Genomic DNA, 24,391 nt, shown 5'->3' on the forward strand with positions numbered 1-24,391 from the left:
TTTTTCACATACATAATTTGTTAAAAATAATGCAAGCATACAAATTATTCAGATATTGATGCATGAAAAATTCTTATGAAGGTAGATCTGCCATACCTGTCTACAAATGTACAAAGTGGACATATAGGTAATAAAGCTCACCTTTCTGTTTTTCTTAGTATACTACAGTCAGATAAAAGTCTACAGTATAGTATAATATAGTAAGGGATTTTAAAAACTTTTAATTTAATGATCTACCAGCAATGCCATATTTAGATTTTAGGCACTCCCACATATCAGCTAGTTGGTGGGGTGGTCAAAAATCAGGCACAGTTTCATATATTGAGTAGTGATCATATCTAAAATTGCAGTTCAGTCCCATTCATGTGATTTGAGGCATTGCAAATTACAATTACTTTGTCTTACACAGTGCTGCTGTACTTTTAATGGGTGGGCTACTGGGATCTAAAAGTGATCCACTGATCTGAAAGTGATGATCTAATGATGATGACCTGTACAAAGAATATAAGAAAACCATCAGATTGTACTTTGTACCTTATTAGCAGCAGCCCGGCTCTGGTCACTAAAATAAAGTTTCCTGCAATATCCGTTGTTTTCTGTTACAGTTTTATCAAATAATATGGTAAAACCTCTATGTAGTCCAGCTCTCTATAATATCATTATTAAGAATAATAAAATGAAGGAGGCTGCTATTCATCCTTGTGAGAATGTGCCATTAATTGCTATTCCAAATACACAATTTTTTCTCTAGTCCCAGCAGTCTCATTTTATGTACCAACCTTTAATGCAGAACAGTATCAAATACCTTGGAAAAGTAAAGATACCTAACAACCACAGTCTCTCCTAGGTCCAATCTATAACTTTCCTCCTCGTATACCCTGATCAGATAACAAGCAGGTGACTCTTAAAAACATACTTCAAATGGAGGGAGGAGTAGACAAGGTTTGTTTTTGTGATGGTTCTCTATTCACTAGGGGAAAATTTGTACATTCACAAAAGTTCAGTCCAAATATTTTTAGTGTTCATAAAATGTGTAAATCCAACAAGAGACAATTATGCAGAACGGCACCCACCAAGTCTTCAAACAGGCTTATATTTGATTGATTGACTAACAAACTTACTAGGCATAGGAGGAATGAGTATGTGCAAGGCTACGTTCTGTGAGACAATGGCCAGTCACGCAGTTAGGGTTCAGTCACATTAACGTATGCTTAATGTAGCGACCTACTGGAATGGAGGAAGTGTGAGCACTGTTCACCCCACTCCATAGGAAATTGCTCCGCTTGGCTGGAAAGATAGTGTATGTGGCACCGTACTGCAGCAATTTCACCATAGTCATCTATGGGGTCATATAGGGGCTGTATATAAGTCCCTACAATGGGTGTGTGTCTTAGTGCATGTTCTGGTCTTCTACCAGTGACACAACAAGAACACTACATTCACACTACTGTATGAGGGACGTGTGTACGGCCACAAGCCTGTATATATTGATTTAATGAGTCCTGTACATATTCATTTACTAAACATTGAATTGTTATGATGTGGGTAGGTTTGTCACATTTAACACCAGGTGAATATTTACGAGCTGGGCATTTAGACGTCTCACATCCCGTGATAAGTTCCCATCAATTCTAAAATGTGTTATTTCATAATGTGTGTAAAACGAGTGCTATAACCGCTGTATAAAACTTAGATTCATATTAAATTTATTTCTTTAGAATTCCACCAAATGTTCGGGACATTGTCTATTGCACAGGAGTGTCTTTAATGGATGAAGATGTGTGGGAGTTTATTTGGATGAAGTTCCATTCTACCACAGCCGTCTCCGAAAAAAAGATATTATTGGAAGCACTTACCTGCAGTAATAATAGAAACCTACTGAACAGGTGATTTTTATGCATTAATATCATGAACACCACCATAAAATTAACTAAACCAACATTAACTAAAATAATAATGAGAAATTAGCTTTTTTACTTTTCTTATATTTATTTAGTACTTTTATAACTCAGAAGAAACTTTGAACATGTAATCACAGGCTTAGGATGTCATGTTTTCGTTAACTGGTTACATTCTCTGACATAAAAAAATATAATTTATTCCTTTAAAACTAAACAGTCTTTTGATCCCCATCCTGAAAAAGACGCAGTACAGACTGATGGCACAGTCATATCCAACTTCTCTATTCAGTTGCACTGTTTTTACGCAAACTTACATCTTGTAGAAACCAAAATTGTTATGGTTAACAACTTATTGACAATTGCAAATCAATTACTGAGATATTTGTGAAAATATATCACTTGTGATTAGTATTAAATGGGTCTGAACCACAGATCCAAGTTCAGATCCATACCAAACTTTGCAACTTCGCACCTCAAATTAGCCAGTTTGTGCCTGACTCAACACCTCTACTAATAACACCAAAAATCTGTGCTGGCACCGATCGTGGGTGTTAGCTATTAACTAAATGAATTCAAATAAAAGTAGGGTGCATGCCTGATCTTCCCAGCTATGGTGCATGTGAACTGTCATATTGGGGTTTATCAGCGTTCTCCTATGACATCCCAGGGAGCACCGAACCTCACAAAAATGGTGGTGCCCATGCCCTGTATCTGGTAAGAGCTGTCACATACCCCACATTTATTTAAAGGTCAATGGCGGCTTTGCCAGAAGAATTTAAATAGGTAAAACTCTCGATCAGTGGCAGCAGTGATCGTGGGTGTTACCATTTGGACCTCGGGTCCACTAACCGGATCCAGACTGGAGCAGGATTTCTAATTTTGGGTCCAACTGAATTTGTCTGGACCCCAAAAATAATACCATCCTCTTATCCCTATTATTCTTCACATCTTTAAAATGGATTTTTTTTAAAGCGATTTTCTACCTTTTCTATGCAGGTTACTAAACCTATCTCTGAATTCTGAAGTAGTACTGGATCAAGATGCAATAGATGTTATAATTCATGTAGCAAGAAATCCACATGGAAGAGACCTGGCCTGGAAATTCTTCAGGGATAAATGGAACATTCTTAATGCCAGGTAAAGCAGTTCATTTATTCTATCCATAGACCTTGTCTTGGGATTAAAATAAGCTAGGAAGGAAAGTATAAGAGGCAATTTGCTGGATTTTATTCAGATGTCAGGATCATTGTACTGCCGATGCAGTCTCACAATGGACAATGTATTGTGATACTTTGTGATTCCTACAGTGCTTTTGGGTAACATATTTTCATTATGAATTATCCTATTTTCATATGAATCACAAACACATTAAAATGGTGTATGTTTACTCTGTTTCATCAGCTTTGGGAATGTATAGATTTCTCAAACCAATGTAAAGTTGTCAGGTATTGGTTTGGTTTGGTGTCAGGTATTGGTTTGCACATGTGTATACAAACTCTTTTTTAATCTTTAAAAAAGGTTGAGAAAACTGCTTGGATATCTGATAAATCAATTAAATGACTTAGCTATGAAAAAATTTAAATAAAATAACAGTATGTGGGAAGATTAAAAAGCAGTATTTATAAGTGAAGGCAACAATAATTATCTTTATTTAACAATAGAAGGAAGCCACTAAAAAAGCTTCAGAAACACATCAAACACATCAAATGACCTGTGTAAGCATACTTTTCTGTGTTTTGTACTGAAAAATGCCTTATATTCCAGGATTGTAGGTGGACTAGGAGCACTTTAATGCAGTGGTGTGTTAGATCCACTATACTGATTCAAAGTTTCCCCCTTTCTTAATAACTGATGTAGCATTTAAACAAAATCCTGACACAGTCACTTTTAGAGGTATCTGTTCAGCTATGAGGTTTCACACATCAGTCCTGTAAGTCTAGCCACATTTCTAATATGTAAATGAATTTGCATAGTCTTTGCATGCATAATACACAACAATATAATTACCCGATTGTCTAGCTCTCCTGGGCTAATACCTAACCCTGCTTGCAGCATTGTATGATAAAAACTGGAGACAGATGCATTCAAGTCTATTTCCCTTGTAATGTGTTATACATTAAATACTGTATAAAACATGTAAAAAGAAATGTTGATGTGACATTTTCATATTTTACACTGACCAGTACAGCTTTTCACTGTGTTGGTAACAAGAATAATTCAGTTCTACTATTAATGTTTTATGATTTTTTTTTCTTCTGGTTTAGGTATGGAGAAGCATTATTTATGAATTCAAAACTTATCAGTGGAGTTACAGAATTTCTTAATACAGAAGAAGAATTGAATGAGGTATGCCAAACTTTAACATTTTAGTTAAATATGAAACATACAAATAAGTAAATGCTTTGAAAATAAGACTTGATAGGTTACAAAGCAATGGGAAATTTACTCACTATGTAGTAGTTTTGTGCCAATTCTGACTGAAAACATATTACTACAAGTTGCCCCTTTTAAGACAGTAAAATTTTTTTAAAAAGTATTAAAGAGCCTCTCCGTACTACATTCATAGGCTGTTACACTGTCCAGGAGCGCTTCCCTCTCCCACTGTTTGCTGAAACTGGTGCAGTGATATTACATAAGGCAGAGGGAGGGTTGAAGTGCTGTTGGAGCACAGGACCAGGGTGAAACTGGTCTAAAAGCCTGTGAATCTTCAGCACAGAGGGGCTCTGGGAACCACCCCAGTAGTCTTTCATTTTTTGCTCCATAAGACTAATGGAGCAGACGGTGGCACATGACTGTTCTGCTACATTAACCTTTATGGAGCTGCCGGAGATCGCCAAGCATCGCCCGCAGCAATTTTCGACAGCTCCATAGAGAGCTCTAACCGACCCCTCATTTTCGCAATCTGTGAAACCCACTGATTAGCAAGTTATATATATTTTCCTTTTGTTCATAGGAAAATCCCTTTAAGCGGACCAAATAATATTGCACGCCCCACTTTTAAGTTTATCATTTTAAAAAAAGTTTCAAACATCCAATAAATATTGTTCAAGTTCACAATTGTGTGTTGGTTCTTTAACAAAAATTGTGATTTTATATCTTTATGTTTGAAGCCTGAAATGTAGCAAAAGGTAGAAAAGTTCATGAGGGCCGAATATTTTTGAAAGGCACTGTATTTACATCCATTGTGTCATTGCCTTATGTTCATGATCCTCTGAAAGCAAATCATAGAGACCCTGAAATACCTATTAGCTGAAAGTTTGATTTCTTCCAATATCGCCACATGCTCTAAATTATTTTGCGAGATATTTCTTCAGTTTATAGGCAGTTAGAACATGTTTAGTTGTAAACTTATACGTTGGTGTGTTTTTATATTATTGTTCACAGGGAGGGATTTCCATTCAAAACAACTATTATTCTATTGTCACATTTATTTTCTGAAACCATGAAATCAACTTTATATACAAAAAGCATACATTTTGGTCCTCCCACACACATTTCCAGATCCAGATGTATGCAGCTTTTTATTATAAACTAGTGTCCATCCAAGGGTTTTGTGTGGCCACCCAGTGACTATATTGTGGACTACAAGAGTTCTGTTAATTTGGCTATTTTCAAAGGCTCTTCATGCAGTATCATTTTTTCTATGGAACAATTATCCAGAAAAATATTAAAAAGTGAAAAATAAAGTGTACAATAAATAAATCTTGCTATAACGGTTCCTCCTCGCTGCTTATTCAATCTATCTTCTTTCAATAGGTGTCATAAAATTTGAATAACTATTAATATCGAGCCTGATGTCAGCAAAAATTAGACAGTTTCCTACATTGTCTTTTGCTGGGGTCACAAAACATTTTTTACTTTAATTAAATGCCATTCCACATGCCTAACTTTAAAATATTGTCTGTCAAGCTGACAAACAGCTCGAAATATATCTAAATTTTCAGCTTTGAGGACATGTTACTCAAAAATCAGCTACAATCTGTAAGGAAATATGGCACTTCTGTTTCTTGTAGTACCACAACAAGTTAAATTAATCCCTATAGGACAAATTTTGACTGGGTTTTTGTGTTCTGCAAATCATTACTTTTTTATGTTGCTGCTTTTAGAGCCACATTAGAATGTTGTCTGCGGAACAATTTTACTTCCTGGTGGCACCATTAAAATTCATTTTCATGTTCTGAGGATCTGGAAATACATTGAAGTGTGATGGAATTGGAAAAACACAGATGTGTCATATTTTTGTAAATACAGATCTTAATTAGAGATGAGCGAACATGCTCGTCCGAGCTTGATGCTCGGTCGAGCATTAGGGTACTCGAAACTGCTCGTTACTCGGACGAATACTTCGCCCGCTCGAGAAAATGGCAGCTCCCGCCGTTTTGCTTTTTGGCGGCCAGAAACAGAGCCAATCACAAGCCAGGAGACTCTGCACTCCACCCAGCATGACGTGGTACCCTTACACGTCGATAGCAGTGGTTGGCTGGCCAGATCAGGTGACCCTGGGATAGACTAGCCGCTGGCCGCGCTGCTCGGATCATTCTGTCTCTGGATGCCGCTAGGGAGAGAGCTGCTGCTGGTCAGGGAAAGCGTTAGGGTGTTCTATTAGCTTACTGTTAGGCAGGAGTGATTCTCAAAGAACCCAACAGCCCTTCTTAGGGCTACAATAACGTTCTACTTTTTTTATTTTAATTTGCATCTTTTACCATTTTGTGAGGAATTAGCAGGGGGACTTGCTACCGTTGTGTTTAGCTCTTAGTGGCACACATATCCATAGCAAAGACCGAAGTGGGAAAATTCAGTAGGGGTTGGATTTCTATTAGGCAATAACTCAGTGTCATCTCATCTGGCATAGTAGTGTGCTTCCTTTGATACTTGGCTAGAAAATAGCCATAGGAGAATACAAACAGCTTCTTGAAGCCTACAGTAGCGTTCTATATATTTGATTTCTGGTTGATCTGCTGGTGGCTGTAGTTTCTGCAGTGCATGTACTTGCCAATTCTGAGCAATTTGTAGTGAGACTTGCGACCGCTGTGTTCTGCGCTTAGTGGCGCACATATCCATAGCAAAGGCCGAAGTGGCAAAATTCAGTAGGGGTTGGATTTCTATTAGGCAATAACTCAGTGTCATCTCATCTGGCATAGTAGTGTGCTTCCTTTGATACTTGGCTAGAAAATAGCCATAGGAGAATACAAACAGCTTCTTGAAGCCTACAGTAGCGTTCTATATATTTGATTTCTGGTTGATCTGCTGGTGGCTGTATTTTCTGCAGTGTATGTACTTGCCAATTCTGAGCAATTTGTAGTGAGACTTGCGACCGCTGTGTTCTGCGCTTAGTGGCGCACATATCCATAGCAAAGGCCAAAGTGGGAAAATTCAGTAGGGGTTGGATTTCTATTAGGCAATAACTCAGTGTCATCTCATCTGGCATAGTAGTGTGCTTCCTTTGATACTTGGCTAGAAAATAGCCATAGGAGAATACAAACAGCTTCTTGAAGCCTACAGTAGCGTTCTATATATTTGATTTCTGGTTGATCTGCTGGTGGCTGTAGTTTCTGCAGTGCATGTACTTGCCAATTCTGAGCAATTTGTAGTGAGACTTGCGACCGCTGTGTTCTGCGCTTAGTGGCGCACATATCCATAGCAAAGGCCGAAGTGGCAAAATTCAGTAGGGGTTGGATTTCTATTAGGCAATAACTCAGTGTCATCTCATCTGGCATAGTAGTGTGCTTCCTTTGATACTTGGCTAGAAAATAGCCATAGGAGAATACAAACAGCTTCTTGAAGCCTACAGTAGCGTTCTATATATTTGATTTCTGGTTGATCTGCTGGTGGCTGTAGTTTCTGCAGTGCATGTACTTGCCAATTCTGAGCAATTTGTAGTGAGACTTGCGACCGCTGTGTTCTGCGCTTAGTGGCGCACATATCCATAGCAAAGGCCGAAGTGGCAAAATTCAGTAGGGGTTGGATTTCTATTAGGCAATAACTCAGTGTCATCTCATCTGGCATAGTAGTGTGCTTCCTTTGATACTTGGCTAGAAAATAGCCATAGGAGAATACAAACAGCTTCTTGAAGCCTACAGTAGCGTTCTATATATTTGATTTCTGGTTGATCTGCTGGTGGCTGTAGTTTCTGCAGTGCATGTACTTGCCAATTCTGAGCAATTTGTAGTGAGACTTGCGACCGCTGTGTTCTGCGCTTAGTGGCGCACATATCCATAGCAAAGGCCGAAGTGGCAAAATTCAGTAGGGGTTGGATTTCTATTAGGCAATAACTCAGTGTCATCTCATCTGGCATAGTAGTGTGCTTCCTTTGATACTTGGCTAGAAAATAGCCATAGGAGAATACAAACAGCTTCTTGAAGCCTACAGTAGCGTTCTATATATTTGATTTCTGGTTGATCTGCTGGTGGCTGTAGTTTCTGCAGTGCATGTACTTGCCAATTCTGAGCAATTTGTAGTGAGACTTGCGACCGCTGTGTTCTGCGCTTAGTGGCGCACATATCCATAGCAAAGGCCGAAGTGGCAAAATTCAGTAGGGGTTGGATTTCTATTAGGCACTAACTCAGTGTCATCTCATCTGGCATAGTAGTGTGCTTCCTTTGATACTTGGCTAGAAAATAGCCATAGCAATAGGATAGGATTGTTTGGTTTTAAAAACTCAAAAAAAAACAAAAAACACAAAAAAAAAAAAAAACACACAAAAAAACAAAAAAAAACAAAAAGAAGTAAAAAAAAAAAAAAAGTTATAACTCTCATTTTAAAAATGTTTAACCCGAGGGCTAGGGGTAGAGGACGAGGGCGGGGACGTGGGCGTCCAACTACTGCAGGGGTCAGAGGCCGTGGTCCTGGGCGGGGTGAGACACCACCTGCTGATGAGGGAGCAGGGGAACGCCGCAGAGCTACACTCCCTAGGTTCATGTCTGAAGTTACTGGGACTCGTGGTAGAGCACTGTTGAGGCCAGAACAGTGCGAACAGGTGATGTCGTGGATTGCTGACAATGCTTCGAGCAATTTGTCCACCACCAGTCAGTCTTCCACGCAGTCCACCCATGTCACCGAAATCCCCACTCCTCCAGCTCCTGCACCTCAGCCTCCTCCCCCCCAGTCTGCCCCCTCCCAGGAAAATTTGGCATTTGAACCGGCATACTCTGAGGAACTGTTTTCTGGACCCTTCCCACAGTCACAAACCACTTGTCCGGTTGCTGCTGAGCAATTTTCCGATGCCCAGGTTTTCCACCAGTCACAGTCTGTGGGTGATGATGACCTTCTTGACGTAGTGGAAGTGTGTAAAGAGGTGTCCGACGATGAGGAGACACGGTTGTCAGACAGTGGGGAAGTTGTTGTCAGGGCAGGAAGTCCGAGGGGGGAGCAGACTGAGGGATCGGAGGATGATGAGGTGACAGACCCAAGCTGGGTTGAGAGGCCGGGTGAACACAGTGCTTCTGAGACGGAGGAGAGTCCTCGACCTGAACAGGTTGGAAGAGGCAGTGGTGGGGCCAGACGGAGAGGCAGGGCCAGAGCTGGTGCATCAGCGCCACTGTCAACTAGTGAAGCTCCCGTGGTGAGGGCTCTTGCGGCGAGGGCTAGATCTTCAGAAGTGTGGAGGTTCTTTAAGGAAACACCGGATGACCGACGGACTGTGGTGTGCAACATTTGCCAAACCAGGCTCAGCAGGGGTTCCACCACTACTAGCTTAACTACCACCAGTATGCGCAGGCATATGAATGCTAAGCACCCCACTCAGTGGCAACAAGCCCGTTCACCTCCGGCCGTGCACACCACTGCTCCTTCCCCTGTGTCAGCTGCTAGTCAGCCCCCTGCCCAGGACCCTGGCACAAAAACCCCATCGTCGCCTCCACGATCCTCCACAGCATCCACCAGCGTTCAGCTCTCCATACCCCAGACGCTGGAGCGGAAACGCAAATATAGTGCAACCCACCCGCACGCCCAAGCCCTTAATGTGCACATCTCCAGATTGCTTAGCCTGGAGATGCTGCCCTATAGGCTAGTAGAGACCGAGGCCTTTCGCAACCTCATGGCGGCGGCCGCCCCTCGGTATTCGGTCCCCAGCCGCCACTACTTTTCCCGATGTGCCGTCCCAGCCCTGCACCAGCACGTGTCAGACAACATCATCCGTGCCCTGACCAACGCCGTTTCTGACAAGGTCCACCTGACCACGGACACGTGGACGAGTGCTGCCGGGCAGGGCCACTATATATCGCTGACGGCACATTGGGTTAACTTGGTGGAGGCTGGGACCGAGTCTGACCCTGGGGCTGCTCATATACTGCCGACGCCGAGGATTGCGGGGCCTACCTCGGTCCAGGTGTTTCAGGCCTACTATGCCTCCTCCTCCTCCCACCCCTCCTCCACCTCCTCCTCCGAACTACCATCCGTGGGCACGGCGCCATCAGTCGGTAGCTCTAGGCACAGCAGCAGTGCCGTCGCTAAGCGACAGCAGGCGGTGCTCAAACTGCTGAGCCTAGGCGACAAAAGGCACACCGCCCAAGAGCTATTACAGGGCATCACGGCGCAGACTGATCTGTGGCTGGCACCGCTGAACCTCAAGCCGGGAATGGTTGTGTGTGACAACGGCCGTAACCTGGTGGCGGCTCTGCAACTCGGCAGACTGACACATGTGCCATGCCTGGCCCATGTGTTAAATCTGATAGTGCAGCGTTTCCTCAAGACATACCCCAATCTGTCTGATTTGCTCACGAAGGTGCGCCGCATCTGTGCGCATTTCAGGAAGTCCAGCCCAGATGCTGCCACTCTCAGGGCAGTGCAGCGCCGCCTCCAACTGCCCGCTCACCGACTGTTGTGCGACGTGCCCACGAGGTGGAATTCAACACTGACCATGTTATCCAGAGTTTACCAGCAGCGCAGAGCGATTGTAGACTGCCAGATGTCAACTTCCACCAGAACTGGTAGTCAGGTCAGTCAGCTTCCTCAAGTCTACAATGAGGAGTGGACGTGGATGTCTGATATCTGTCAGGTGCTGAGTAACTTTGAGGAGTCAACACAGATGGTCAGTGGCGATGCCGCCATCATCAGCCTCACCATCCCGCTGCTTGGCCTGTTGAAAAACTCTCTGGTCAGCATGAAGTCGGAAGCTTTGCGCTCGTCACAAGAGACGGGGGAAGAATATTCCCTTGTTGATAGCCAAAGCACCCTGAGGTCTGTTTCTCAGCGCATATCGGAGGAGGTGGAGGTGGAGGAGGATGAGGAGGAAGAGGAGGAGAATGTTGGCGAGACACAAGAGGGGACCATTGTTGAGTCCTTCACTGTTCAGCGTGTATGGGCAGAAGAAGAGGAGTTGGAGGAGTTGGAGGAGGAGGAAATGGACAGTCAGGCCAGTGAGGGGAGTGAATTCTTACGCGTTGGTACTCTGGCGCATATGGCAGATTTCATGCTAGGCTGCCTATCCCGTGACCCTCGCGTTCAAAGAATTTATTCCAGCACCGATTACTGGGTGTTCACTCTCCTGGACCCACGGTACAAGCAAAATCTTCCCACTCTCATCCCTGGAGAGGAAAGGAGTGTGAGAATGCATGAATACCAGCAGGCCCTGGTGCACAAGCTGAAACAGTATTTCCCTTCTGACAGCGCTAGCGGCAGAGTGCGTAGTTCTGCGGGACAAGTAGCGAGGGAGAGTAGGCGAGCAGGCAGCTTGTCCAGCACTGGCAAGGGTACGCTTTACAAGGCTTTTGCCAGCTTTATGTCACCCCAGCAAGACACTGTCACCTGTCCCCAGTCTCGGCAGAGTAGGGCTGATCTTTACAGAAAGATGGTGAGGGAGTACGTAGCTGACCATACCATCGTCCTAAATGATCACACAGCTCCCTACAACTACTGGGTTTCAAAGCTGGACATGTGGCACGAACTGGCGCTGTACGCCTTGGAGGTTCTTGCCTGCCCTGCCGCTAGCGTCTTGTCCGAGCGGGTTTTCAGTGCAGCTGGTGGCATCATCACCGATAAGCGTACACGCCTGTCGACTGACAGCGCTGACAGGCTGACGCTTATTAAAATGAATAAAGGCTGGATTTCTCAGAATTTCCAATCTCCACCAGGTGAAGGAAGCTCAACCTGAATAATTGATCCACTTCTCCTCCTCCTCCTCATTTTCCTCCTTCTCCTCCTCTTTGTACAGTAAAGCAGAGGAAAATGGCTATTTTTTGACAGGGCCCACTGGCTCTTGCTATAGTACTTCATGCATTTAATTTTTCTGGAGGGCCACCTACCCGGTCCTCTGTTTGAAACAATTTTTGTGAGTGCCACATACAGGCACTCAATCTATTCCATTTTTCTGGAGGGCCACCTACCCGGTCCTCTGTTTTAAAAAATTTTTGGGACTGCCACATACAGGCACTCAATCTATTCCATTTTACTGGAGGGCCACCTACCTGCTCCTCTGGTTTGAAACATTTTTGGGACTGCCACATACAGGCACTCAATCTATTCCATTTTACTGCAGGGCCACCTACCTGCTCCTCTGGTTTGAACAATTTTTGGGACTGCCACATACAGGCACTCAATCTATTCCATTTTACTGGAGGGCCACCTACCTGCTCCTCTGGTTTGAAACATTTTTGGGACTGCCACATACAGGCACTCAATCTATTCCATTTTACTGCAGGGCCACCTACCTGCTCCTCTGGTTTGAACAATTTTTGGGACTGCCACATACAGGCACTCAATCTATTCCATTTTACTGGAGGGCCACCTACCTGCTCCTCTGGTTTGAAACATTTTTGGGACTGCCACATACAGGCACTCAATCTATTCCATTTTACTGCAGGGCCACCTACCTGCTCCTCTGGTTTGAACAATTTTTGGGACTGCCACATACAGGCACTCAATCTATTCCATTTTACTGGAGGGCCACCTACCTGCTCCTCTGGTTTGAAACATTTTTGGGACTGCCACATACAGGCACTCAATCTATTCCATTTTACTGCAGGGCCACCTACCTGCTCCTCTGGTTTGAACAATTTTTGGGACTGCCACATACAGGCACTCAATCTATTCCATTTTACTGCAGGGCCACCTACCTGCTCCTCTGGTTTGAACAATTTTTGGGACTGCCACATACAGGCACTCAATCTATTCCATTTTACTGGAGGGCCACCTACCTGCTCCTCTGGTTTGAAGAATTTTTGGGACTGCCACATACAGGCACTCAATCTATTCCATTTTACTGGAGGGCCACCTACCTGCTCCTCTGGTTTGAAACATTTTTGGGACTGCCACATACAGGCACTCAATCTATCCCATTTTACTGGAGGGCCACCTACCTGCTCCTCTGGTTTGAAAAATGTTTGGGACTGCCACATACAGGCACTATCCAAATTAAATTGTCTCCATAGCAGCCTCCACACGTTGTCTCCATTGCTACCTCCAAAAGTTGTCCATATAGCTGCCTCCATACATCGTCCCTTTATCAAACGAGGTGTGTCAGGCAGAAATTTGGGTTGTTTTCATGGATTCCACATCAAAGTTGTTAACTTTGTCGCCACCCTGCTGTGTTATCCACAAAATATACTGGCAAACTTTTACCATTTAGGGATATTATTTCAGCGCTTCTTGCGCATCTGTTTACATTCCCCTCACCCGGCATATCCTAAACTTATAAGAACGCTACTACACTTGATCTTATACAAAAGGTTCTTAGAAGTGCTGTTTGGGGAGTAGCCTAGAGACAGGGGCTTGGATTGGCGAAAGCTCGCCTGGCAGCGGAACGCCAGCTCCATGCGCATCATGCGCTTCTTGCGCATCTGTTTACATTCCCCTCACCCGCCATATCCCAAACTTATAAGAACGCTACTACACTTAACTTGGTGCAGGCTGGGACCGAGTCTGACCCTGGGGCTGGTCATATACTGCCGACGCAGAGAATTGCGGGGCCTACCTCGGTCCAGGTCTCAAAGGCCTACTATACCTCCTCCCACCCCTCCTCCACCTCCTCCTCCTCCGAATTACCATCCGTGGGCATGGCGCCATCAGTCGGTAGCTCTAGGCACAGCAGCAGTGCCGTCTCTAAGCGACAGCAGGCGGTGCTGAAACTGCTGAGCCTAGGCGATAAAAGGCACACCGCCCAAGAGCTATTACAGGGCATTCCACATCAAAGTTGTTAACTTTGTCGCCACCCTGCTGTGTAATCCACAAAATATACTTGCAAACTTTTACCATTTAGGGATATTATTTCAGCGCTTCTTGCGCATCTGTTTACATTCCCCTCACCCGCCATATCCTAAACTTATAAGAACGCTACTACACTTGATCTTATACAAAAGGTTCTTAGAAGTGCTGTTTGGGGAGTAGCCTATAGACAGGGGCTTGGATTGGCGAAAGCTCGCCTGGCAGCGGAGCGCCAGCTCCATGCCAAGATCCAACTAACATAGTTTTAACTGCAGCACCTTTAATCTACTACTAGTTCACTGCCTCCATACATGGTCCCCTTATCAAACGAGCTGTGTCAGGCAGAATTTTGGGTTGTTTTCATGGCTTCCATGTTAACTTTGTCGCCACCCTGCTGTGTAATCCACAAAATATACTGGCAAACTTTTATCATGTACCGATATTATTTGAGCGCTTCTTGCTCACCTCCTTTGGTTCCTCTCTGCCACCCATTGGTTTGAAGCCTGAGTCCATTTAGGGTATGTCGCCATGACACTCTCTAGCCTGCTGCCGCTGCCTCTGCATGCCGTCCCCTATAGTGTCAGGGTCAATTATTGGATGTTTTAGATGCTATCTAGCTTCATTCTGTCACTCTGTCATGGCCATGCTGTTGCCCATAATTTTGGCATAATGGTGCGATTAGGCAGCCTCAGAGGCATCCATGCATGCTGCCCCTGCTGTTTCCTGTCCATTTCCGTGGTGTTTCCATCCTTTTCTGAGGTTCCCAGGTGTTTGGCCAAGCTTCCCTGTGCAGAGCCTTGGTCCCCTTGAAAAATGCTCGAGTCTCCCATTGACTTCAATGGGGTTCGTTATTCGAGACGAGCACTCGAGCATCGGGAAAAGTTCGTCTCGAATAACGAGTACCCGAGCATTTTAGTGTTCGCTCATCTCTAATCTTAATATATGGCCCAGATGTTATATCACCTTTAGTTCTGACATCTGACAACTTTTTCATACAGAGCTTGGCAAAGTGTAATTTTTTTGCAGGACGGGATGACCTTTTCACTGATACCATTTTGGTAACTTTACAACCCTTTAATATTTTTTCAAAGTTTTATGGGTGTCAAAATGCCAAAAAGTTTACATTTGGACATTCTTTTTCATTAAGCCATTCATTTCATGGTATAATCTGCCACCATCAGACTGTAAGAAAGACTTCTGACAAACATCAAAAAATTGTTTCACAAAAAATGCATCTGATGTTACATGCCCACAACCGGCCACAAATAACAGGTCATATGCTCCACACATCCTGCCAATGTCCATTAAAAATAGGACCTACTGTATACTTGCTTTGTAGGCTCCCAGCACAGACAAGATGACACATCAGAGGGGGCTTGAATTAGCTACTAGTTCATGGGCCCCAAATGCCAAAGTATAAAACAGTTCCTTGATGATTTAGTTATATTTTTCAACCCAAGTTTTTACATTTGTTTAAAAAATTACCAAAAAAACATAAAACTAACCCAAAGAATAACGGGGTTATAATGCCTGCACAGTGAAAACTGTAATAGTTACAGAAAATAAAATGGTACCACTATGAAGTATAATTTGTAATATTGATACAGTTCTTGTAATTTTAAGGATAAAAAAGTAAAGGCTTTTGGAATGTGTAAAGTAACAAAACAGAAACATAAAAAGGAAAAAGGTTTGGTGTCTTCTTCATTCCTGTAGATTAGCACAATGTGAATGCTAACTCCTTTTAGTTGCTTAATTGGCATTGCTAAGATATGCTAAGATAGTATTTCTGGTAGTGCAAATTTATTGGAAAACTGCTCATATCCTAAATACAGTTTTGTAAGTGTTTGTCATTACAAAATGAATCTGTAGTGATAATTTTCTCAGTTTTTGAAGATTTTTTTTTACTTAGTTACCTATTTATTATTTATTTTTCAGCTAAAGAGTTTTATACAACTTCACAAAGTTGGATCTGCAGTGGCACCTCTTTCTCGAGCGCTGGAATCTGTAGATGCGAATGTACGATGGCAACTCCTCTACAGGGAAGAACTTTTTCAGTGGTTGAGGAAAACATTAAAACAATAAACTTTAAAAACTCCAAGTATTGATCCAATATTGCAAACTGAGAAACATTTCTTGGAAGAGACCATAATGCATGCTGTACAATTTATTAAAACAGCAAAATGGGACACAGTGTGACCTAATATATTTTTGCACTTGGCTCTTTTTCAAACCAGAAGAATTTTTTTCAAGAAATATTACTATAAAAGACTATAGGACAACATCCTGACTTCCTGGGAAAACATTACAAACATACGCATGTTGATGTTACTGTTTTGGACCTATATTTTGTGCATGATTGTGTAGTCTGCCTGTGTACCCCAGCATGCTTAATTTTACTGTCCATATTTTGTATTTGAACTGCCGTTACATCAAGAGGGGCATTATGCAAAAGCACAATGACTATATACAGATATATAAATATAATATATATATATAAGACAATCAATGTTATAAAGAACTCAAGATGAAGGATAAAATATCCTATGAAATCTAGCACTGCACATATGCAGAACCTCATTGTATTAGTATACCGATTGTCTAGCAGTGATTGATATTTCTATTTAAAACAACAAAATATTTTGAGAGTTAAACAATGTAATATAAACATGCATATTAAATGATTTATATTGATTTTCTAAAAAAAATCTTTCTCAGTTCTTTATAAAATATATGAAAAGATTATGTACTAATCAAATGTTAATATGACCTTGGTTGAGATACTTCTTTGTTACATTTGTTTTTAAAGATCATGCCTTGTATCAAAAACCTGGAGTACATGGAATAATATATTGGACCCTATGTATTTGGAAGAATACCACAGGTGGAGTTTAAGCATATGCAGAGTCAAAAACATTAGCTCCGTACATCATTCTAAACAAACAATACTCAAATACAAGGAATTAAGCCATAGGTCCTCAACATTCATAGCCAACTTCAGGAAAAGAAAAATATAGGAAGAAAGGAAAGGGAGAAAAAAGGGGGAGAAATACAAGAAGAAGAAAAAAGACAGGAAAAAAGAGGATTGCCACATCCAATGTAGCATTGATGTCAAAGTTTGTGAGACAGGGGAAAGTGCCCCAGACAACCAATTAGCCCATTCAGTCCCAGATTTAAAGGATCTTGAGGGGAGCCAGGTGAATTTAACTGATAACTGGTTATACTCTAGTCATAGGAAGCCCTTTATGATCCCATTGCCTACACCACCCATTATGAGAAGGGCAATGTCAGAAACCAATCACCAGAAGGGCTACAGTCAGGAGCATACACACCAAATGAAAATCATGGATTTTTTTAGCACAATGCCAGCACTAATTCAAGATAGTATACACTTTGTGTTCAAATTTGTGGCCAACAATACCGGCCAGTGATAATTTTGTCATTTATCCCGTAGTGGAGTAAGCTAACAATATTTTGAGGGTGCAAGTAAATATTTTGAGATGATTCTGAGGGTAACATTTAACACTCATTCCTAAGCTCGTAAACAAGAGAAACAGCATGCTATGGTGGCTCAGACAGTAGCAACAGATGTTCAAAGATAATTAAGGTCTAATAAAAAGAGTCCCCTGAGAGAGCTGGCCCTCGGGTTGTCACAAGACAATCTGTATTCAAGGCCGGACAGAATCCGGGCAGTTACAATGATAGAATGGGAGCTAGACCCACAACTTTACTTATGAAATGAGAATTTTGCCTTTCCCAGACCAAAAAGCTTTCCCTTCCCACTCCGTTGTAAATGACATTTTTCTTAGGGAAACAAACAACTGAAAATTGGCAGGTGCATATATATTCCCCTTTTTCTGTGAAGTTCTGTTGCAGTCTATTATTATGTGAAGTCACATTCCTATTGAAATGAAGTCCACAATCATGCCATCTAAGTCTCACATAGTCTGACAATATATACACACCTTTTCTGAAAGGTCCTAGAGGCTGCGACACCTTAAAGAAAGAGGCAGCACTAACCAAACAACAATAGGAAAACCACTGAAATCTCCACACAAATCAGGGACGAACTTGTTGGAAAGTACAAGTCAGGGTTGGGATATAAAAAAACTAACAATACTTTATCATCCATCATTAGACACATTAAAAAAATGGGTGCAGTATAAGACTGTCTAGCATAACTGCACAGCCTTACTTTCCAACAATTAAAAGCATTAAATATTCAGAAATGAAAACAGTCACATGTTCCCTAGTTTATAATACCAAACAGCCCCATCGTGATTATTTTATATCCCCCCCCCCTCATGGTTATTTTATATACAGCCCCTCACCCACTATGGATTCATTAGATACTGCCCTGTCACTTCCATGGATTCCTTGTGAACAGCCTTATGTGCCCCCCCAAGCATGTGGCCCCAGCACTTCCCCAGGTATGCCTGCTTCTGGCTCCGGCCCTAAACATATGTATTATACATGTAACACATACGACTAGAGAGACAGTGATACATAACATATGTATAACACATGTAACAAATACGACTAGAGAGACAGTGATACATAACATATGAATAACACATGTAACACAAACGACTAGAGAGACAGTGATATATAACGTATGTATAACACATGTAACACATATGACAAAAGAGACAGTGATATATAACATATGTATAACACATGTAACAAATACGACTTGAGAGACAGTGATATATAACTTATGTATAACACATGTAACAAATACGACTTGAGAGACAGTGATATATAACATATGTATAATGCATGTAACACATACGACTAGAGAGGCAGTGATATATAACATATGTATAACACATGTAACACATACGACTAGAGAGGCAGTGATATATAACATGTATAACACATGTCATACATATGACAAGAGAGACAGTGATATATTACATATGTATAACACATGTAACACATACAACTAGAGAGACAGTGATATATAACATATGTATAACACATGGAACACATACAACTAGAGAGACAGTGATAAATGACATATGTTTAACACATGTAATACATATGACTAGAGAGACAGTGATATATAACATATGTATAACACATGTAACACATATGACTAGAGATACAGCGATATACAACATATGTATAACACATGTAACAAATATGACTAGAGAGACAGTGATATATAACATGTATAACACATGTAACATATATGACTAGAGAGACAATGATATATAACATATGTATAACACATGTAACATATATGACTAGAGGGACAGTGATATATAACATATGTATAACACATGTAACATATATGACTAGAGAGACAACGATATATAACATATGTATAACACATGTAACATATATGACTAGAGAGACAACGATATATAACATATGTATAACACATGTAACATATATGACTAGAGGGACAGTGATATATAACATATGTATAACACATGTAACAAATATGACTAGAGAGACAGTGATATATAACATGTATAACACATGTAACATATATGACTAGAGAGACAATGATATATAACATATGTATAACACATGTAACATATATGACTAGAGGGACAGTGATATATAACATATGTATAACACATGTAACATATATGACTAGAGAGACAACGATATATAACATATGTATAACACATGTAACATATATGACTAGAGAGACAACGATATATAACATATGTATAACACATGTAACATATATGACTAGAGAGACAATGATATATAACATATGTATAACACATGTAACACATATGACTAGAGAGACAGTGATATATAACATATGTATAACACATGTAACATATATGACTAGAGAAACAGTGATATATAACATATGTATAACACAGGTAACACATATGACTAGAGAAACAGTGATATATAACATGTATAACCCATATGACAAAAGAGACAGTGATATATTTAACATATGTATATCACATATGACTAGAGAGTCATTTACACTGTTGTTTGTTTATGATTGGAAGATGTCATTCATCAGGGGATTTGCAAATGAAATGTACTATGTAATGAGTGCACATCTAAATATTGGAGAATCCAACAAGTTTTCCAGCATCAGATATCTGGAAACTAATGGATGTTTCCTGCCTACACGTTCTATTATGGGTGATATTGGAATGTAGCAGTCAAGACAGAAGAAGCAGATGTGATAAATATGAAAATGATAACTTTTGATAATGATAATAATGATGATAATAATGAAAATGATAACATGAAATTGCACCAAATGTGCATGTGGCCTCAACTAATAGAATGGTCACCACGAACAGAAGAACTACACAACTCACAGTAACGCTCTCACTTCACTTGCTCTAACTTCTCATCACAACTCTATAGCTGAACAATTTCTCTAGGAGTAGCACCCTATTTGCTTTCTCAAAGGAAAAAGACACTTCACTGAGAGTGAAGGAAAAGGTGACAGAACTGAAAGACTGCTCTGTAAATGAACTATTATAACAATGAAGGAGGAGGATGGGGCTTAATAATGTCTCAAAATCACAGATCGTTGTCAGCCTGTATTGGCAGCGAACATAATGACTAGGCATCCAGTTCACAAGGTAATCTGCTTTCTTCTCAATTATATTCTCGATTATAACAGAGGCGACAATGGAGAAGTATGCAAATGCACAGAGTCACTGAGTATAGATCGGACAGTATAGTACATTTGTCTTTGGGAATTGTCTTGATCGGAAATTGAGTGAATATATGAATAGGGTCTAATTTCTTCAGTTTCTACCTATAAGCCCCCATTCATACATGAATTCTTCTTGTGAACAAGGCAATCCATACTACTGTGTTTTCTACTCATAGTCCACTATAACCACCAGCTCAACAGTGGTAGGCATGGCTCCCCTAATGTCTGGCACCCATTCTTATTTATAGCTTTCACCATGAGCTTCTTAGTACACTGCAGAATACTCCATGTCCCTTCACCGCTGCGGCCAAGTTTCTTTTGCCTGATGAAGACACAAAGAAGAGTGAAGAAATCAGGCAATAGCTTTTTGAGGCTAACTGAGTATATTTGATGGTGAGCTATCGAGAATTACCCTTGTTTCTTAAAGAATTAATAACTAGTCCAAATGAATCACTGCACAGACCCATTATGAGATTATTCTTCAAAACCTTGTATTCCTCAATACAATACTTGTATCTCCCCATACTTTGTTTCTCTTGAGGTAGCTGTTTAAGTGTATTATAAAAAGATGTGTATAAAACACAGAAACAATTCCATTGATTCTCACAAATGTTCAACCACCTGGTTCTAATAAAAAAAATTATTTAAAAAAAAGTAATGGAAGGAATGTAAAAAACATGAAACAGTAAAATACAACATACACTATACATTAATGTCTCATTACATTACAGTTTTTTTTTTTTAATTTGTGGAAATTGATACACGCCCATAAACCCCTATAAGGACACTAAGAAGCCCTTTCACCACCTTCACCATCCCCACCATAATCCTTTAATAGACATTGGCCCACATTTATCAAAAAAGATCATAAATCTGGCTCCCCCTGCATTGCTTTGCACCCCCTGCATTGCTATTTTTTTGGTGCACTTTGTTCATGCTACAGAATTATCACATAATTTCCCACTAAGCACTAACCTGTCATTTTTTGTCTTGTTGGATACAATGCAGCTGCAACACAAATCTGGAGCAGACACTTTATGAATATAAGTGCAAGCAGTTCAAATTCTTTTGAGTACAAAGTCAGACAGAGAACTGGAGCAAACACTTTTACAAGTATGGTCAATCACAACGAAATTGTTTCCTTTATCCACCACCATTGTTGCATAATTAATATCAATATACAATATTCAGCTGTTTACTGTCAGATGGGCAGGAGCCACAAACTGGATAGCTTTAGTGTAGTTTTAACATTCAAAGTAAAATTTAGGTTACCAACATGGGCTGGAGCAGGCAGTCTGGCCTCACCCAACTTATAGTGGAGATTCAAAAATAATCACCTAGATTACCCTACCCTCTCTATTTTTCAGTTGAGGAATTTGCCGCACACTTCAAAAACAAAATAGACGACATCAGAGGAACTTTCAACCTCTATCCCATGCAACCCACCCACAATATCCAATCCCTGTCCCTGTTAACCAACAGTATCCAATCTAAGTCACTGTTAACTAACTTCTCTTCCCTTGCTGATGAGAAAGTTTCCTATCTGCTGTCAAGCTCACATCTCACCATCTGTGCTCTTGACCCAATCCCATCATATCTTATCCCCAACCTCACAACTGCGTGCATTCCAGCCCTAACTCATCTCTTTAACTTTTCAGTATCCACTGGTACTGTTAAACATGCAACGGTCACACCTATCCTGAAGAAGCCATCCCTGGACCGATCCACTCTGCTAAACTATTGCCCTTTTTCCCTACTTCCATTTGTCTCAAAACTCCTGGAACAATATATCCTACCGCTCATCCAACTTTATTCTTGACTAAGTACAATCTGGTTTTCGACCCAATCACTCCACTGAGACTGCCCTGAACAAAGTTTCTGATGACCTACTGTCAGCCAAGGCAAAACAACACTACTCTGTTCTCCTCCTCCTGTCCTCTGCTTTTGACACTGTGAACCATTCGCTCCTGCTGCAGACGCTTTGTTCTCTTGGTATCACAGACCATGCCCTCTCCTGAATCTCCTCATACCTTTCCAATCGGATATTCAGTGAATATCACTCTCAACCACCTCTTCACCTTGCCCCCTCTATGTTGGCATCCCTCAGGGCTTTGTTCCATGGTTTCCAATACCATTGATATGCGGACCACACACAGATCTATATCTCTGGTCCAGATATCTCCTCTCTTCTAGCCAGCATTCCAGAATTTCTGCCAGCCTTATCCTTCTTTATCTCTTCCCATTTTCTAAAACTTAACATGGACAAAAGAGAACTCATATTCTTTCTTCCACATAACACATCCCTCCCACCTGACCTAACCATCCCAATTCATGGCTCCACACTCTCTCAGATCCCTCATCCATTGCCTTGGAGCCACCTTTGACTCTGCCTTATCCTTTAAGCCTATACATCCAGGCCCTTACTACGCATTTCGCTTCACAGCTTAGTCATGGTCTGATCGCTCAAACCATGACCAAGCTGTGAACCGAAACGCGTAGGTCGTTATACCTGTTTGCTAAGACTGGCTGTTATTTCTACATGACTGTCAAGATGTACTTTTAAAGAATACAGTTTTGAAAAAAGATCTACTCCTGTGCATGCTGGATACCTTTTTAAAGAATCACACAGACACAATCACAGTTGATTAGTTGGCTAAAATGAGCTCACATATAAAGAGCACAAGGCCGTTTCTTACGTATCGATTGATTTTAGAAGTGTAATTTTTTATTTTGTACTTACTTCTTTAAAGAGAGAATCCTTCTGCTTAATCATCTGACGATACTTTATGCTGGAACCAGCTGGGCTTCTGCAAAGTAGAATAGCAAAAGTGTAAACTATCTACTTCCATAGAATTTGCTTACATTTGCTGTGGTCAAATTTTCGCACATTTTGCTTCCATAAGCAAACTTTTTATATCTCTTTTAATACTTGCTTGACTTTTGCTTAAAAAAATACCAAATAGTGAAACATCAAACAGTGTAGAAATTTGATGAGCTTGACAACTTACAGACTGACTCAAGGGACTTTCTCGCCCATATTAAATTGTCCATACCATTTATTAGTTAAACATAGTGTTTATCAATTAAGGTATAATGAGCAGTTAGGGCATGCACTAGCAATTTTAAGGATGGTAGTGCGTTCTTTGTATTTTCACAGGCAATATAGCAATGGTGTAGCCTCAGGGTGAAAGCTGTTAAATCTATTGAATCTAGTCAAAATTGTTTAGTATGCAAAACAAAGTGCTAAAGAATTCAAGAAAATCAACCTAATTATTTTTTTATGATGATTAAGTGCATTGAACTTCAATTTAAAAAGAAGGAAACAGAGTGGCATTCCGAGAATAAAGCAAACTATTTTTATTTTCTTCAACCCAGTACGCCAACTAATGCTGAAGTTCTTTGTACAGTTAAATTCTTAGAAACAGTTTCAATTTAATTATCATACTAGCTGTAAGCCCCGCCATTGTCTCTGTCCTTAGCTATAACAAAATAGAATGGGTTAACAAAAATATTTTATACCTATCTATCTATGTATCTATCTCTTTATCTAAAATTGGGGGAAAAACATCACAGGAATAGGAATGGTGGGTGCTATCGTGAAAGAAGACAAAAAATAGGCCGCACTCTCAATAATAACAACAATTTGAAAATATCACACCTGATTTTTCAGCCTCATCAGTGAAAAAAAAGCATGTGACATCAG

General features: G+C 40.8%; 1 protein-coding gene across 1 annotated transcript in view; it reads left to right on the forward strand.

Moving 5' to 3' along the window:
* Positions 1-16,704, forward strand: part of TRHDE (thyrotropin releasing hormone degrading enzyme) — a 452,112-nt gene extending 435,408 nt beyond the window's left edge. Inside the window, exons 16-19 of the mRNA XM_072146727.1 lie at positions 1,719-1,886; positions 2,898-3,038; positions 4,166-4,247; positions 15,975-16,704. Of these exons, the coding sequence (XP_072002828.1) occupies positions 1,719-1,886; positions 2,898-3,038; positions 4,166-4,247; positions 15,975-16,121 (538 nt within the window). The 3' untranslated portion in view covers positions 16,122-16,704. The remainder of the gene's footprint in view (positions 1-1,718; positions 1,887-2,897; positions 3,039-4,165; positions 4,248-15,974) is intronic.
* Positions 16,705-24,391: the final 7,687 nt, after the last annotated feature.

The sequence above is a fragment of the Engystomops pustulosus genome, chromosome 4, assembly GCF_040894005.1.
Source record: "Engystomops pustulosus chromosome 4, aEngPut4.maternal, whole genome shotgun sequence".
NCBI classification, from domain to species: Eukaryota; Metazoa; Chordata; class Amphibia; order Anura; family Leptodactylidae; genus Engystomops; species Engystomops pustulosus.